Source organism: Petromyzon marinus, chromosome 25 (genome assembly GCF_048934315.1).
Source record: "Petromyzon marinus isolate PM22_M1 ecotype Great Lakes invasive population chromosome 25, UKy_Petmar_22M1.pri1.0, whole genome shotgun sequence".
Classification (NCBI taxonomy): domain Eukaryota; kingdom Metazoa; phylum Chordata; class Hyperoartia; order Petromyzontiformes; family Petromyzontidae; genus Petromyzon; species Petromyzon marinus.
In genome coordinates, this window is record NC_133691.1 from 517,480 (window position 1) to 536,545 (window position 19,066).

Sequence of the window (19,066 nt, forward strand, 5' to 3'; positions counted from 1 at the left end):
CTTCATAGCACAGGCAGCATAGCCAAACCATTTGTCTAATTGTGACAATTCATACATCACTTGGGATGAGGGTGGGTGGGGGTTCGGCAGCGAATCGTTGCTTGCCTGGCTCCAGTGCAGGTGGCGCGTCTCAATGTCGCTCATGTTCACAAGACATGGGCTCGTGGCTACATAACACGGAACGCGCCCAATCTCGTAAGATCTTGGAAGCTTAAGCAGGTTTGAGCCTGGACAGTGTATGAGTGAGTGATCACCATGCGAGCCGGATGACCACAGGCGGCAGTGGAACTCTGCCACGTTGGTGGTCACCTGACGGCAATGCAGCAGAACCCAACGGCGTACCGTGCTCGTCCACACTCACGTCTTCGTTCTCCACCTTCACCAACTGGCAGCGACTAGCATGGTGAGGTATGGTCAAATAACCCCCATAATGCTGTGCAGCGTGCAGAGGCCCTCATCCAGCAGTGGATTGACAACTTCCGTACATGTCCACATTACTTGATTACTGATGATGCAGTTACCATCACATACTCTTTGGTTCTTTCGGTAAAGTCACGTAGGTAGAAATAGGTGACTTTACTGAAAGAACCAAAGAGTATGGATTCTTGCAGTCACGAAAGCTTCAAAGCAGTTACCATCACTCGAGACCTCCTCCTGTTACTCTTAACCATGGGGCATCGATGTTGGCAATAAAATAAAAATTTGAGGGCAGAACTTCGACGCATATTTATAAAACCTAGAGGATTTGATTTTTTTTACGTGTCGAATGACGCACGTGCCCCTCCGCCTGTAATTATGGACGAGCGGAGAGATTCCACGTGTATTTGCGTCATTGATACTTCTCATGAAAGTTATGAAAATAAATTAATACCGCTAAAAATTTGTCTTACATTGATCATACACATCAACACAATAGCAATCAAGCTGTACAGAATGCTGGCGATGGATATGTTGGATACGAAAGGGAAAATAAAACAACAAAAGAGTGGAAAGTTTTTTTAAGCGAGTCCAGGAGCACGGTGGGACTGTTTAACATTCGGTTCATCTCATCTCTGTTATTGACTTTCATATGAAATCTGGCCATGGTCCAGGAAATATCACGTTATGGTTTTTTTTATATTTTACGGGGTCGAAAAGGGGTCGAAAAGGAGTACGTCACAGAACGCTGGATAATGTAACAAAAACTTCACACGAGGAAACATATGGACGGAAATCACATTTGGTCAAATTCCTCGATAGACAGTTTTGCAGACGACAGTTAAAGCTTTGTTTATTTTTCCACTAATTTTAGTTTTACAGACCAGAGCAGGAGGTTAAGCTGATAACGTTAATGCTGGAGGAGCAGGAGGTCCGTCTTCCTGATGGCAAACTTCACTGGCACTGACATATCGGGGACTATATCTGCATCTTCCCAAACATTAATGGCACACTTTCACCCACAAACCTTTGACGAGATTATTTTGAGAATGCAGTAAGTGTACATGAAGTGGACATTTTGCGGGGGGATAAATATGTATTATCTTCGACTATCGGCACAGCAATAATAATATAATCAATACAGCACATTTGTTAAATATCTTCAATGAAGTTATTGAGACGCGAAAAAAGCTGAAAACCCAGAGCACTTACATAGGCAGGAAGGCAATGCAGTGTTCTGAAAACCCATGTTTACTTTTCAAACACAGAGGGTTTGTATAGAACTAAGATGTTCGCGGGGGGGGGGGGGGGGCAGCGGTAGGCGGCGAGTGTGGAGAGTGCGGTGCCCCCTCCCCAGCGACCAGACAGTGAGATCAGCCCAACCGGGGTCAGGGAGAGCGATGGGGCCCCCACCCCCAAGGGACATGGCTCGCATCGTCTAAGCAGCCGACCGACTTCCTGTGCAGAGAAGAAGAAGTTCTGCATCCTCTGAAGCGAGCGCTGCACAGCTGCACGGCAGAAAGGCCAGCAGAGAGAGGGAGGTATTTTTGGGCCATGACTTCACTCGCGATTCTCACTCCCAACTGGGAACCGTTTTACGACGAGCTGCAAGAACGTCCGACAGCTTTTGATGTGTTTTGGGCTGTCACTGCATGCCTCACTTGTTGCTCCATGTGCTGGGAGCTTCTTCTTCCGACTTAATACGTATGTGTATGTATGTTGAAACTTAGTTCGCACCGTATGTAGCCAACCGTGCTAATCGGAGGTGCGAATTGTTTCCAGCGAAATATTAGACATCATGTTGGACAGCGTATGGTCCAACCCAGAGAGTAACTACAAACACGTACGTAGTTTACCTCGATCCTGTTTAGGTATCGCTCGCAAAGATCCGCTCAGCAGAGGAGTCATATCAGAAGCAATGCACTTTGTTAGAAGGCATCAAGGATCTTTGCGATGTACGATGCAGCCAAGCGTGGCATTGAACCACCGTGTGGGAACGTTGCTACATGAAATCTTGATACATCGTGGCTGAGATTTATATCATGGGCTTTATCATAGCCAAAGTGCAACCCAAGCTCCAGGAAGGATTCTGCATACTTTTTGGGTTCGAGGGGTGGAGCAGAGGCACCATAGTTGTTGTGCTCGGTGCTATTAACCTGGCGACGTCAGTTCGATTCGTGATGAACAATAATGGTGACATCTGAACCCGTCATGGGCGCCCACGTTTCACTGACCTGCACTGCCCAACGTAGTGAAGTATGGACAAACACCCCTCATGGGTCAAAAACAGGGGGATGCCATCATCCAGCAGTGGATTAACAAAGGGCTGAATATCACATGACATATTTGTTTAGATTGAGATTTCAGGAGAGTTTTTTTCAATGGTTGATTCATGACTCTTATGAAATGCCCCTGTGTTACAGTTTAGGAAGCTAATGCATATATAACGTTTTAAAATTAGGGGGCTGTTTATTATAAGTGCTAAACTCCAGGGAGAACCTGCACAAGAGCTTGGCATCACTGTCAGCTTCCAGCACGAAAGGAAAGTATTTCTTTATTGCATCATGTGCATTTATTTATTAACCAAACACCGTGAAGCCTTGTGGATTTGACTTCCAACACATTTAAAAGCTGTTCAGATTCACTGTTAAACTCATTTTCATCGCACAATGTAACCCGTAACAGAAAGCAATAAGACTTGTACCAATTACAGGAAACACTACCCAGTCCACTGCAAACCCATTGTAACAGCTACTACCTGGGGACTGTCACTGGGCTGACCCTACCAGATGATCGTCGGTACGAATCTGACATCTTGTTCAGATCCGAGCGAGCTGCAGCGTCAATGCGACGCGCAGCGTTGTGACGTCGTGTGTCGGTGGACGGCATCTGTGTGTGGGTGAGCAAGTCTCACGAGGCCACAAAGCCAATACGCTATTCACGGGGCTCAGCTTTTGGGAATTAGATGTTTTATTTTTTATTTTGGTTATCGTTGCTTCCTTCACGCAAGCCAGTGGTCCTTCGAGACCTGACACTAGAATGCAAGCACATTGCACGGCAGCGAAAGACCAATAATCGTTGTGCACCAGAGACGGGGGGAAATAAAAGCAGCCAAATGCAGAAGAGGACGCTGGGGAACAAGAAATTACGCACCATTTGTTTGTGGCATCAGACGGCTTCATTGACATGTCCAATAGTGAATTTTAAAAGCGCTTTAACAATTTAATCGTTCGCTCAAACCTTGTGTTCACAATGGAACGAATTTTCAAAGAATAAAACAAATTTAATGTAGAAAGTCGACACAAATGTCCGAATAAATGTGGACAATGGTAAAGCAGCTACAGAGTCCCAGCCAGTGAAGTCAACTTCTAAAGCGTAATTACAGCAAATTGGTCGTGATTATTGACCACCCACAGAGTTAATGCCACCCTGACTTCTCATATAAATGTAATTTTCACTTTGGAATTTTTATGTTTGTTTGTTCCATTCATATATTTTTCGCCAACTGGAGGAAGTAGCTCATTACAGCACAGTCATTAATGGCAATGCGTGTTTATTTTGTGTAAAAAGAAGATACAAATGTAGCATATACAGAGGTAGGATACAGTCAACGCAATACTTTTCCTGAAGGTGGCCAGTTGACTGAAACGTTATCTTATTCTTTCCCTCTGTATACTTAGCAACATGCCTATTCAGTAGAACAGACATTCTCACATTTTTCTTCGCCGCTGTTCCAAGGCCACGTCTCTAATGTTTCGCTTTGCTCAAATGTAAATGTACAATTTCACATTGACAACATTGAAGTGTGTTTTACACTCTACAGGATAATTCCTCTGACTCGTATCCACAATGATGTGGACGACCTACACTGTGGATCCTATTATCCATAAACAAGGGAGGCGTTATCCTATATTCAACGTCTTATAAAAAAAAACACCCAGAATGGCTTGGCCATGATTTAGCAGCTGGCTCCATTGAATAATGTTCTCAACGTCCTAATAACGAAGAGAGTTGCAATTTGTACAGTGCAACCAGTCGTGGTCGGTTATGGTGTCATGCGAGGGGAGAGCATAACGAACTCGCCACACGTTGATATCTGTTGTTGCCCCGAAGAGAAAGAATGCACGTGGCAGCTGCTAGACAATGAGTGCAGAGCAAGGCCATTAGCGCGCACGACCCATCAGGGTCTCCACAACACCCTGGAGAGGGGCCTTTCATGGCCCACACACGGACATCTCTCAACGGCTTAACGCTCTTTACCTCTCAAGGAGTGAGCCCCATAAATCTTCCGCGCTTCTCGCTGCCGCATCTCCTTGAATATTTTTTGACCGTTTCTTCAAAACTGCATTAATCACTCCGTTTTAATATCCGACCTCCTCACATAAACTTGCTTCCTGTGCCACAGGAGGGAGGAAAAATACGCTGCTCTGGAGTCCGCATTGACCTTGTGGCCTTTTTGTTTACCGATCAGAGCTCCCATCTTGGGCCGTGTATGTGGCGACTTCGATTTCCTTGTCCAAATCTGATCTTCAGGCCCAAAATAACTGCCCAAGTATGAGGCGGGCATCTCGTTTTGGGCAGCGCACCCTCCTTCTGTCTGTCACCCGGTCCCCACAGGGCTCGCGCTCTAAGGCTGTAACTGGAATCTGCAGCGTAGGCCTCCATCATGTGAGCTGTCAGTGGACACGTCAGCCTACACAGATCATGTGAAATAAAACACAAAGACGGGACTCTGTGTGCCCAGACAGGGCAAGGTTATTCATCGCCGTGGCAGAGCATGCTCGCACGCACGCACTGCGTTATTATATTGCTTTGTTCCGACTGCCACCGCTGCCGGACTGTGGATTCCATTGCATTTTTGTCAGTGGCCCTTGGCTCAAAATGCCCCTGGCATCCTTGAATCGTGGAGAGATTTCACAACATCGTCGCTGACGAGATTTGGTATCAGCACGTGATACAGTTGGCGGTTTTGTTCGTTTTTAATTTTCCATATTTTTCTTCTAAATGCCTCAATACACGAAATAATGTTGCTGACATTGAGGGAGTTGCCCTTGCGGACTTTTAAATGAAAACTTTTGGTTGGGATTTTTTCTGTAGAGAGGCCGTTTCGTACGGTGGAATTCTTTTTATGTCTCTAAAAGCAACGTAGACCAACTCGTGTTTAAAAACTTTTTTTTACGTCACTATTCCCAAAGTGGTACTCCAGCAAAGAGTTTCTGAGACTGCAAGTCCTTACACCCTTCCCCCTCCTCTCTCCATTTTCAGTAAACTTCTGGCTGTTGTTTTGCTTGGGATGACGTACATCAGCTTGCAATCCAGGAGGGGTAGAACAATTCACACCACCTACGCTGCGATTCTTGGATTTGTTGTGATTCGGGGTTGCTCTGGGTGACGTGAACCCACAACAACATATACATATCAAAAATATGTTCCCGAGGCAATTCGATGCGTGAATCGTCACCTCATACACCAATGTTAACCGATTAAACGTACCGTATAAATCGTTGCATCCAGCAGTCCATGTGTTCTCTACTGACCTCAATGGATTACCTTTCATTGGCACTGGGAAGGCGTATTGTGGCACTGGGAAGGCGTATTGTGGCACGGACAAAATGTAGCTAAGAGTTAAGAAAAACAATAAACTTGAATGAATGTGGTACGTGGAGGCTGGTGTGGCGTGTGTTTGTTCCACAAGCCCACCGTGTATTGTTTCAACTCTGCAGGTGACCTGGAAAGGCATTAAGTAATTGAATGAATAACAATCCCAGAATTTGAACTGTACTAACAGTTGAGGGTACTGACGAGAAGCCTTCACCGTCGGCAGCAGCAGCTGATAATTACACGGCCTTTGGGCTGCCTGAGGCCAAGCATTTATGTATTATTTGCAAAATCACGCATCGGTCTTACTCGGCTTGGAGTCCCATTTCTGTTAAGTGCATTGCGTTGGCAGCCACAATGTTACGACTGTACTGTTATATGCACTCACTTGTTTATATGATCAAAAATAACCAAGTACACTCATAAAAATACAGCCGCTGCCACGCATACATTTTTTACGCTTCCTAGAATTCTTAAACCTAGTACCCACTTTTAATTTGCTCTACATTTGGGAAATTCCACGCCACGCAGTCTGCTCGCTGCTCACTTTGCAAATAGTTTGATTGTGCGAGCAATATCAGAGAACACTGTGTAAAGGCTGTCAGCAGCTGCAGTGGGTAAGAGACTGAAGTCTGGCTGTTTAACCGCTTTAAAAATAAACTACAAGTGAAATTCACCCAAGTTTAAAAAAAAAATTACACCTTGCATGAAAGACTTTAATATTTACATTATGCAGGCTGCGCACTGCAATCTACACAAGACTATTTAAACATTTATATTTTTTCAAGAACGCCACCACCAACGTTTTCTTGAAGTATGTTTTCGCTAGGTCCTTTCAGCCATACCTTGATATACCATTCGTCAAGTTTACCTTGCAAGGAGAACACTTGGCACATTGTTACTGCAGCTGACGTGCGCATGTTTTTGTTTGGGATCAAGGGCTTCGTTAGAAAAAAATGATGACCCAACCCCCCTAACCTCACACTAAGCTGACAATATAAACAGATAATGATTGAATTTGTCATTCTAGGTACACAGGCACAAACGCACGCACACACGCACGCGCCTGCGATCGTTGGCCCAAGAGGGTACAACCGTGCGATATTCGGTAGGGCTGACCAAAGCATTATATCCAATGGAGCGAGACAGAAAGTGGTTGTTCTGGAGGCAAGAGGCCGATTTATAAAAGTGAATTGCTCCCCTAGTACTACCATGAATTTAATAAATGGGAAAACTGCTCGTACTGCTTTCAAGGGGTGGTGACATGGCCCATAAGAGCAGAGGCGGTCGCAAACAATTGTGCGATGCGGTAGTTCATCTCATACCCTCGGCTTTCAGTGGAGAGGGGAGGATTTCATCTGATGCAGTTCCATGCGTCTATTATTTACCCCTACTAACAGCACTCACCAGATGCTGTGGATAACTGGGTACTATTCAATCTCATGCAATTTAATTAACGTGGATAAAAAATAAATTTGGATGTCAATTTGCATATTGTATCACCACCTGCTCGGCTATCATGTGCAAAGTTCTAAGTATATACTTGGTTCTTATGGAATCGGCCGGAGACATTTTTCGGGCGTACAACTAACTCAACGATATGGCCCATTTACACGTCAGCTGCTGAGATCTATGTTGAGACTTGACAACACTCAACCCACAGGCAGTATAGTCGGCAGAAAAAAACACGTACAATAAATACTTGTAAGATAACATAATACAGGTCCACTGTCAAATGCTAAAGCTGTACACAAAGCATTATTGACGGATGGAATCTGTATCGTTGCAATGTGTTCATAGGTATGTTCTTGCATTTTTTATTTGAGTTGTGTATTTTAAAATATTTGTTTAAATTATTTAATCGTTACAAGTGTGCTACAAGCACGGGATGATTGGAAGCGCGTACGTTAACGTTGAGCTCTCAGCTCGTTGCATGCTATCCAGGCCGCACAAAATGTTTTCTGTACAGAAAGTTGCCTGAGCTGGACATTACATATTTGTGAAATAAAGGTTATGATGATAATAATTTGCACTTTTTCAGCACCTTTCACACTGTGTTAAGGTGCCACAGGATATGAATAAACAAATTCATGCAATTCTGCCGATTGCTGAGAGATTATGATTAGTTTACATTGCCAATGAAGAGATATTCAGTTCAATGTGATGTAATCATTCAATCACTCTGTATGAGTGGTGCTGAATTATAGATACACTCACCCACCACCTTCGGATTTGTATTTGGGGAAATGTGAAGTTTTATGGTCCATGGTTTGGTGTTTGTAGCATAGAGAAAGAGAGTCTTTGATTCTCCACTTGTGCATTAAGGTTCCGTACCTTCCGTGCTTTATGCAGATCCAGTTCAGTGTTGCCCGTTGTTTCCGTGGAAGACGGAAGTCGGACAGTGTGGTGGTGGTGGGCTCGGTGATGAGCTGTGTGTTGTGAAAGCTTGGCAGTGTGGTGGTGAGGTATTTGTTGTGCAAGCTGCTTGAGAGACGCTGAGGAAGGACGTGTTGTGTCCGCTGGCAGGACTAACTTAACTCATAGGAGTAAATCAACCCTCAGCTTGTAAATCAAAATCCACTGGCTTGGAAAAAAAATCGCTCCTAAGTTGATGCCCATAAAGGCATAAAGGGGTCAGCATGTTTCAATCAAGTGTGAACTCCGTTTACTTTGTTAGGATTAATAATATTGAAAACAATTGTAATGCCACGAACAACTTAGCGGAAACAGTTAGGGTTTTTATTGTACCTGACAATGCTTCCAAAATGGGTTCTCAGCCAGGATTATTTTTTTTCCCGTCAGCCCTGGGGCTCAAATATGAGACCCGACGACGACGGGTCACGACATGGCGCATTAGCAGCTCAAGTCCGTAAGCCCGTAATGCTTACTGGAAAGCCATTACACAGCCGACACATTTTCATATTAGCATTCATAAAATTATAAACATAGCATTGAAATGTACCGTGCACAGGGACTTATTCAATGCGATTCATTTTGCAATATGCTTATCCGGGGCCACACAAGGATAGCGACTAAGCTCTCAGATCTGGCTCTTTAAGCAGCTCAGCGGGTTTGAATTGTCCCCCTCCAACCCCCGCAGGCTTAGAGAAGTGGCAATAGTCTCCTCGGCCATTTGGTGCTGCTCTTACTTTCCGACGGGCATTCAAGCTCTGGCAGTCACGTGACTGCGATGTGCACGGGTCTGCTGATGGTATCAAAGCAGCGAGCGTGACTGGGAACCAGGCGCACATGCTTTGGTATGCTTCGTCCGCAGCCACATGAAATGAGGTCAAGATGGAAGTCAGGGAAGCATTGGTGTGGCGAAACACGAGACAGAAACAGCAGAACCATCGCAACCAAAAAAAAGAATCACGTGTGAAAATACAATGTTAAGAAATTGGGAAATCAAGCGTTAATAGGGAATCCACCATACCGTACTCATTGTCATGATCACAATAGTACTCTCAAAGCAATGGCTGACTGCATATGGTGATAATTATATTCTATTGAAAGCCTCATTAGTTTTTGTTCTAAACAAACTAAATGTTATGTACAAATTGCAAATGCATTCACTACGTTTTAATTAGTGTTGTTCACTGAACCATTGTAGATATGTACACATTTTAACAAAATTAATCACAAATATAAATACAGTTGGCTACGTACAAACTTAATTACACACAATCAAACACGATACAACTTTTTCGCAAGAAATCTCTAAACAACCCAGGAATTATCAATGGAATTGTGGTGGATTAGCAGATTGCTGCCCATTGCCTTGCATCCCAGGATCCCAAGTTGACTGTTAGCTCACCGCAATCCTCCCAGGAATGAAGTCTTCTCATTGCGCCACAGATGGCAAAGTCGTTCCAATGCTGATGAGCTGATCACTCATCACATTGCTGCCTCTGCTGTCAAACATTAACGACTTTTATTGGAGCTTTCTCTAAGATACCCACAAAGTCCATGAATTACATTCGCTGCAAATGTTGCAACTTAATTGTTGAATTGTTTTCTGCAGTGGTTGTGAAGTGATTAAACACCAACCAAGTGAACATACATTTATTGTTAATGACGATCATCTTGCGTGTGAATAAAGCACTCACTATACACAGTACATTAACTTTATATCCTGTAGTGTAGATATACTGTAATCACAGCGCGGCTGGAGCAGTGACACAATGGATAACGCATTGCACTGTGAACCCCGGTCACCTGAGTTCGAATCCCGACCACAGCGAACATCAGTGGCAACACGTGAACCTTTCAAAGTGGTCCCTCTTCAACCCCAGCTTCATCTACCAGCACAATGACCATCATGAGGAAGTATGGTCAAACAACCCTCATGGCACAGTGAAGTACTGAAATTATACTTCTTAGAGTGTATTATGGAATGGAAATACATATATAGTATGATCACAGTGCATTAATAGATTTCAAAAAATATTACTACAACTGTCATCCTTTACAAGTGATTCAAATTGTTCAACATGACATTATTTTCATATTTCCAGTAATCTTATATTTTTTTATCTACAAAGGATTGGAACATTGATAGAGGTGGCTAAACAGGTATGGTGTTGTTTCTTTCTAAGGGAACTGATAAGGCTTTGTTTCGCTACGTCTGTCCAGAACACTTCACTTTTTTTCAACTGAAAAACTCCGAAACCAATGACTATAAAATTTACCATACAGGTTAACATAACCAATGCTCTGATTGGTATAGTTTCATATGATTTTTTGTACAATCATATATCCTTTGCAATAATCTGTAAATTATATTAACCGACAGGCTTTCCAGTTTGTTTGTGTATGCCGTCTACCGCAGTTAGCCCTGATGGGACGATCGTCAAGCAAATTGATAAACACATTACGATAATGACACCTGGGAGGTGGAGCGGTGGGACAGTGGTTAGCATACTTCGCGCTGAACCCAGCAACGCTAGTTTGATTGCTGGACACAGTTAACATGAGTGGCGGGTGATATCTCACCTCCCCCCCACCCCCAACTTCACCGGCGCACGTATGGTCAAACATCTTCAATGCCCACAACATTGGGAGGCCTTCATTGAACAGTGGATTGATGAATGCATGTTAATGGGATCGAGCAGGCGCACACAAGGGCTGGTTTGACTGTGATAAACCACGTGTCCCAGTTAATATTTGGGCCACGTGAATATGAATTTATAAAACACAGCTAAGCATTCGTGCAAAAATGTCTTCGGTCCCCATATTTAAGAATTAGTCTTTGAACACCGCACAGAAACTTTGAAAACAGCGCCCTCACCTGGAGACCTCCACGTCATACCACAAGAATTCTAAATCAGAAAAATAACAGCATTAAGTGCGGTATTTTAATGTAAAAATAAATCACCGCCTTAAAATGGAAAATATCGCAATCAACGTTTCAGGCAATGGCCCTTTTTCATAGCACATACCTTTGTCTTAGACAAATCAACTTCGTGTGAGCCAACCGCATTAAAACAATGATCAGCCACGGCTGAGGTGTTGGTCCTCCCGTGTTTCAAATCTGCCTTATGCTCACAAACACGATCCGAGACATGTCGCTTAGTTTCCCCAATGTAACGACTGCCCCAGACACAGCTTAGTCTAAGATGATGGTACTTTACAAGCCCACTGGCTATCAATAAAGATTCGTTCATGAAGCCATCCATATATACAGACACAATTTCAACCTAGAGGATGGGTACAAACTCAGCAATAATTGGAAGGACATCATCGGCCAGTTTAAGTCATAACTGGCTGTGATGTGTCCATCTTGTCACCATCCGATGTTAGCTTTATTTTACCAAAGATGGGGCAAGGAATTCCAGCTCCTGCGGTGTCGCCCCTGCATTGGGCGCACCACTAGTTGTTAATTTATCCACGTCTCATGCGGCTCCCCCTCTCCTAATTCCCATTTCACGTCTAAAATCACCATCTCGATTTCACGTGAACATCATCACCATCTCGATTTCACGTGAACATAATCACCATCTCGGCTTGCGCAGGCTCCAGGCCACTTGTGCCCCGCCCATTTCGTCCTGACACCGGGGCACTTGGGCCACGCCCACTTTAATCCTCTAAAACTCCTCCTGATGACAATCGTTTGTGTTGCGATCGAAACGTCGTAGTTTTTTGTTTAATTTGTTATTTTTTTGAACCTATCTACGTGACTTTACCGAAAGACCCAAATAATATTTGGGTTCCTGTTTCAAGGAGTATCTTGTTGAGTCTCAATCACTGGGTTCATACATTTTCTTGGCTCTTAAGATTTATATAATTGTCTTCTTGATTATTATTATATTCTTGGTTCTTTCGGTAAAGTCACGTAGAAGGGAAACAATAAAAATATAAAACAATAAAATGTGCACGACGTTTCGACTGCAACACAAGCAATCATCATCAGATGTGAAACCCACAACAAGAAAATTTGAAAAAAGTGGCGGTTATTTTTAACGTTAGCACCACGGAGAGCGATTTTATTATTTCATTGTTTCCCTTCTACATGACTTTACCAAAAGAACCAAGAATATGAATCCCTGCAGTCACGAAAGCTTTAAATCAAAATTCTTGATTATTCTTGAGGTTTGTATCTTTCATCGTGCTTATCAACCACTACCAAGGCAGCATCAGCACGTTTTATGATTTAATCGATACATTCCACGACTTTTAATTATTATTTTAGTGATGTGATAGTCCAAATGGGACCCCATATCTGGCATTTCCACAGCGTTGATTCGGTCCAAGCTAGACTGCTGATGAGACACTGAACGTCGAAACCGGTGCACACTTTTTCTTGTCTTGAATCATTCTTGTCTTGAAGGAAGGCCATGTTGTGGCCGACGAGTCGTGTGAGACACACTTGTGGCAAGACGGGAATGTGAGGGAGACAGAGGGAGACGGACACACGTGAGGAGGGAGACGGGGACGTGAGGAGGGAGACAGACACACGTGAGGGAGACAGACACACGTGAGGAGGGAGACAGACACACGTGAGGAGGGAGACGGGGACGTGAGGAGGGAGACAGACACACGTGAGGGAGACAGACACACGTGAGGAGGGAGACAGACACACGTGAGGAGGGAGACGGGGACGTGAGGAGGGAGACAGACACACGTGAGGAGAGAGACAGACACCCGTGAGGGAAACAGACACACGTGAGGAGGGAGACGGGGACGTGAGGAGGGAGACAGACACACGTGAGGGAGACAGACACACGTGAGGAGGGAGACGGGGACGTGAGGAGGGAGACAGACACACGTGAGGGAGACAGACACACGTGAGGAGGGAGACAGACACACGTGAGGAGGGAGACGGGGACGTGAGGAGGGAGACAGACACACGTGAGGAGAGAGACAGACACACGTGAGGGAGACAGACACACGTGAGGAGGGAGACGGGGACGTGAGGAGGGAGACAGACACACGTGAGGAGGGAGACGCGGACGTGAGGAGGGAGACAGACACACGTGAGGAGAGAGACAGACACACGTGAGGGAGACAGACACACGTGAGGAGGGAGACGGGGACGTGAGGAGGGAGACAGACACACGTGAGGAGGGAGACGGGGACGTGAGGAGGGAGATGCACTTGGCCTGCCCTGTCGGGTGATTGCGCCACTACGAGGCCATCCAGATTTACAAACACAGACACAACTTCAACCGAGAGGATGGTTTCAAATTGAGCAATCACTGGAAAGATGTTATAAATCAAGTCAAACGTTAGCTACCTTTCAATTTGTGTACAGCCATTTCCTTTTCTCAGTGGTTGTATATCAAACTTTAACTACCTTATAATTGAACGACCGTTTGCCGCCGCTTTCAAAAAATGGAGCTGTACACATGAAGCATGTCTCTTCCTCCCTCTGACCCCCACGCAGCATAACAAAATGTGGGTTTTACCCACTCCCGTGCAGTGCCAAGTGGCTGTTACCCGCAGCAGCCTATCAAAAGGCTGCTTCACCCGGCCCTCCCACCCAGCCACGCCCCCTTGCTGACTCCTCCCCCCCCCTTAACCTGTATATAATCCCGGTCGTCTCTGAACTGTGTTCCTGACACAGATATTCTGCGTTGACTTTTCCACCTGAAGATGGCAGCTTGTGTTGCCTCCGAAACGTCGTGATTTAATTGTTTAATTTAGTTTAATTTAGTTTTATTTTATCTACGTGACTTTACCGAATAAAACCAAAGAGTATGCGCCCCCATCGCTTCTCGGGCTCCTTAGGGTTCAACCATCACCATCCTTCGGCTTCCATTTTGGATTCTTAGGTTTCCACGCTTGCGTTCATTTTTTTTGTTCCGACCGCAATTTTCTGTTTGTTGCTCTCCTGTTAACACGGCGCTCCTAGGCAACGCGAATATTAATTTAACTGATTCACAATTTATTTAATTCGCTGTAACCTCTTCGCCGAGCGCGCTTCGCGTGCGTGACGCGGGCGAGGCCACGTGACCCCCCCCCCTCTTCCCCCCCCCCTCCTCCCGACTCGCCACATTGAGCGTCGCTAGCCACTGAAAGTGCTCAATCCACGTGGTGATTGTTACTCTGCAGTTCACCTCACGGGGACATGTCTCAAGTGCACAAGAGAGTGAAGGTGAGGCCCGGCGCTCCGTTGGTCGTGTGTCTTGGATCGTCTCCACAGTGGCGTTAACTGCTGGGCGGTTCAGTCCGCCCCTCGCCACCACACGTGGTTGATGGTGGTGGCGACCCGCGTGTTTGTACCACAGAAGCGAGCTCGTTCCTCCCAATTAGCGCTCATTCATTTGCGAAGCTGGTGGTGCCATGTAATTAATGCGTGTGCTCCTGCCGTTTCGTTTGCCTCATGCTTGTGTTGTTGCTGATCACGTATGGAGTCTGCACGCAGTTTGCATTTGGTTCAGCTGCAGGCAATGGGATAACAGTGGATAAAGAATGGTTCTTGATAATGATGACGGTCGCTTTGGGTGTATGCGCTGTGATGTTTTGAGAGTTTAATATGGGACAGTAGCGCAGCCGTCATGCACAGCCCTCGATCTATCTGGATGAGGTTGCCCTCCCCCACGCGTTTCGCGAGTGGTCGTGTGTGGACCACGCGGTGTGGTGGTGGTGGTGAAGAAGGGGCCTGGGAGCGGTGCCGCTGTCAGGCCGCCGCTGGTGTTCGCCCTGGCCAGGAATTGCATTCAGGTCACCGGGTTCATAACGCAGACCCCCCCCCCCCCCCCCTGGTAGCCACGCTCAGAAGGTCCACACAGAGTGGTTTGCTGTACTCCCATCTCCTGGCCACCTTGCAGCCCAGCGAGTGGAGTTCGGGTTTGCACGAATCTGTGTTGTCCTTTCTTCCCCGAGCCATCTAGTCCTGCTCTGCCTTCAACTAAAACGACACATTCGCTAATAGTTCTGCTCTAAAGAGGAACCGTACAACAGGCGACGTTTTGAGTAATTACCTTTTTTTTAGACGAGCAATTGAGTGATTGCTCGTTGGGAGCCTGCGTTAAACAAAGTGTTGTTGGCTTTTTTGATTTAAAGCTTTCGTGACTGCAGTAATTCATATTCTTAGCTCTTTCGGTAAAGTCACGTTAAAATAATAAGATATATATTTTATTGTTTCCCTTCAACGTGACTTTATCGAAAGAGCTAAGAATATATTGTTGGCTTATTTAAAAGGCAATCTTGAGAACGGTTCTAGATGAACAGTCTTTGCATTTCCAGGTGGACGATGAAGTTGCAACAGGGGGCACTGGGAAGGCGAGTCGCCATGGCCTGGATGACATCTTGCAGGAATTCGAGTCGTGGTGCAGCAGCGTGAACCTCGAGCTCAGCCCGAAGGTGCGTCGGCCATTCTTGTGAAGGCATCGGGTTACTAAACTATTTCTTTTCTCACCAGGTAAGGCCCATTGAGGTATGCAGCTCTTTTTCAGAAGCGACCTGTCCAACAAATGATAGCTCATGTGAACATTTATCGTAGCCAAATACTCTAAATGCATGTTTCTAAATGTGGAGGGAAAAGCCGGAGGAACAGGAGAAAAATCCACAACCACGGGGAGAACATGCAAACTCGAAATATACAGGCACTCCTTGACATACGCGATAGATGCGTTCCTAGAACAACACACGCATCTCAAAATCGTGTGTCAAAAGCAATTTTCCCATAAGAAATAATGGTAGAGGGAGTTAAGGAATTTCACTCACACTCGCAGACATAATCGCCGAAATTATCAATCTTGATTTGAAGCTTTCGTGACTGCAGGAATCCATACTCTCTGGTTCTTTCTGTAAAGTCACGTAGGTATAAAATAAAATAAAAACGTCACCTATATTATCCTCGCATATATTAATAGGCCGATTTCCAGCGACGCTCCCCTTTTTATATCTCTCTTGGTCCTTCATTCTTAACCTCTCATTCGTTATCCCTTTACCACCTGTTCCTCTCCGGATGTTAGACATCCGGCCACCCGTGTTCTTAATTATCCCTTCACAACCTGTTCTCTTTCTAATTTCTCTCAGCACCTGTGGTCTTTCTATTTTATAAATCTTTAGTAGCTCTGCATAACATTTCTTCTCCATTTAGTCCCCTACACTTGTCACTACGCCGGATTTGCGTTGTGGAGACAAATGGAAGATCGCTGGTGTACACGCCGCGAGATGCTGTAGATTGTACACTCCAGTTATTGTACCGCACTAGCTGCTGGCAACGGTGCCAGGCTAGGGTGGCTATGTCGCGTTGCGGATGATATTCCGAAAATTACATCGCGCATGTCAATAAAAGGTCTAAATACAAAGCACGCATTATTCCAAAATTGCGTACCACAAGCGCATAAACCGAGGATTACCTCTGCAGGTGTCAGGGTCGGAATTGACCCCACGCCCTCCAGTATACCAGGCGAGGTAGTTAGCGTCTCGCCACCATTGGGCCCAAGGTTAATGTGGGAAGAGTGGAACAGTGCTGCTAAGCAGGTTCCCCCTCACAAGTAGGATAGAGGTGTTGCTGACGAGAACGTTTGTCTCAAAAATGTTTCCTTGTCACAACTCCACACATTTCTGGAGTTGGTCCTAACATCCATCAGCATTGCTCCATATCAGTTTAAAGGATAATATTGGTGAGCAAGCAAATATTGGACAACAGCAGCGTTATTATAACTGGAATTTGAGAACCGCTGTTAGAAATATTTTCCAGAGAACAATGCTGTTTTGGGAGTTGGTGAAATGTTACCAACCCAGCCAAAAGTTTTTCAGTAAGTTCAGCGAGTGTGCTCGATTGTGCTTCTGCATTACGATGGTGATAACGTTGCTGATGGAGGCCATGATGAATACTTTTTCGCAGGTGGTTCTCAGTGAGGATGGCTTGGTGGACCGCTATGGCCTGCAGGCAGTGGAGAATATCTCTGAAGGAGAGGTGCTGTTTTCTGTGCCCCGGGATGCGTTGCTCAGCTCTGTGACTACCTCCATCAGCCAGGTCCTTGAAAAAGGTGCGCAAGTTATTAAGTGGGATTTTTGTTGTTGTGCCTTTCAAATTACTACTATAATAAGCCAAGAATGTGTCCCGCACGTGACGTCACTCCACGAGGCCCACCCCCCCGTGCGACGTCACTCCACATGAGGCCTACCCCTCATTAATATTCATGAGTGGGTGAATTTTTACAAAATTTACACTAACGCACAAGGTTGCGCACTCCATATGCCGCTCCCCTCAATAATCATGAGCGGATGACGTCACTCCACATGCCGCACCCCTCCACAATCATTAGCGGGTGACATCACTCCACATGGGCACCCCCCCCCCTCAATAATCATGAGCTGAACAATTTTTATATTGAATATTTCAGTTTACTGCAATATACACCCATCCTTGGATGGGCAAAAAAGCTAGTTCATAATAAAAACGCATTTCATGCAGGGCCCAAAATTACCAGTTTCAGTTTATTTTTGGTATAGCCCTGTGAGCCATTCGGCTCTTGAATCGGGTGCAACCATAACAAAAAAACAAACACGAACAAGAAAAACATCTTAAAGTGACTGTGACTGTGCAAACAGAAAATCCATTAAAAAAACCAGCAAAATATTTCTAAAAAAAGCACCGTACACCAACGCTGTGTGCAAAAAATCCCAGTGGGATGCAAGTCCAACAACAACCACAAGAAAACTTAGATTAAGGCCATCAGTCTAACTCTGTACTACAACATTGGCACTTTTTAAAACCCAGTACAAGAAACTAGGCAAATAAAAGCCATTGTTGGGGATTCATGAAAACTGCCCATGAATACTGTGATCTGCATTTTAAAACCATTAATTATTCCAAGTACCCTCACCCTTTTGAGACTTGTAATGGGATCATATTAAATAGTTATTAAATGGACGCTTGTGTCTTATGTTTTCCATCTGCAGAGGCTGCCTCTTTGAAGAGCCAGTCTGGCTGGGTGGCACTGATTGTGGCACTAATGTACGAGTTCACCTGCCCAAACTCACGGTGGAAACCCTACCTCGCTCTCTGCCCTGAACCTGATCAGCTTGACCTGCCCATGTTTTGGTGAGTTCGCAGAGCTGATTTGCGAGACCCCAAGCCACGTAAGGCTATGTGGCACCCATTTAAGCGGTTACCATAATGGAAATGGGTTAGACTGTTTTTCTTTTTTGAAGATGCTGTTTAAATATTTTTTCATAAGTATATGCTTTTTATGATTTGTTAAAATTTGCATTTCACATCATTGTACAATTACATTTAAAGTATTGATGCACATTAAGCCCTAACTTTTAATTTTCTAATATTCCATAAGGTTCATTATTTCACCAGCCAGTGTTCTTGTCATCCCTCATGGTCCATTGCTGCTACCATCCATCTCCTGCACATAAACTGCTCTCAATGCTCCATCTCTGTAGTGGTCATCCTCTTGGTCATGTTATATCCTTTGACTGCCACTCTGTCTTGTCCATCGGTCATCATTCTGTCTGGTGGTGTCCTGTCCAAGCCCATTTACTTTTGAAAATAAAATGTCTTAATCATGCTTAATAATTTGTACAGTTAAAACATGAAAATAGATCTCCATGTTTCCTGAATTCACCACACTGCATATCGCTA

At 44.9% G+C, this 19,066-nt stretch overlaps 1 protein-coding gene across 3 annotated transcripts in view; it reads left to right on the forward strand.

Annotated features, from left to right (window-relative positions):
* Window positions 1-19,066, forward strand: part of SETD6 (SET domain containing 6, protein lysine methyltransferase) — a 49,262-nt gene that overhangs the window by 27,577 nt on the left and 2,619 nt on the right. For 2 of the 3 annotated variants that reach the window (XM_032960831.2, XM_076069602.1), the window contains 3 exons: window positions 15,703-15,819; window positions 17,315-17,459; window positions 18,376-18,517. In XM_032960831.2, coding sequence (XP_032816722.2) covers window positions 15,703-15,819; window positions 17,315-17,459; window positions 18,376-18,517 — 404 coding nt within the window. Of the gene's footprint in view, window positions 1-14,032; window positions 14,609-15,702; window positions 15,820-17,314; window positions 17,460-18,375; window positions 18,518-19,066 lie in introns of those variants that run through there. The other variant, XM_032960832.2, reaches the window with a different exon arrangement.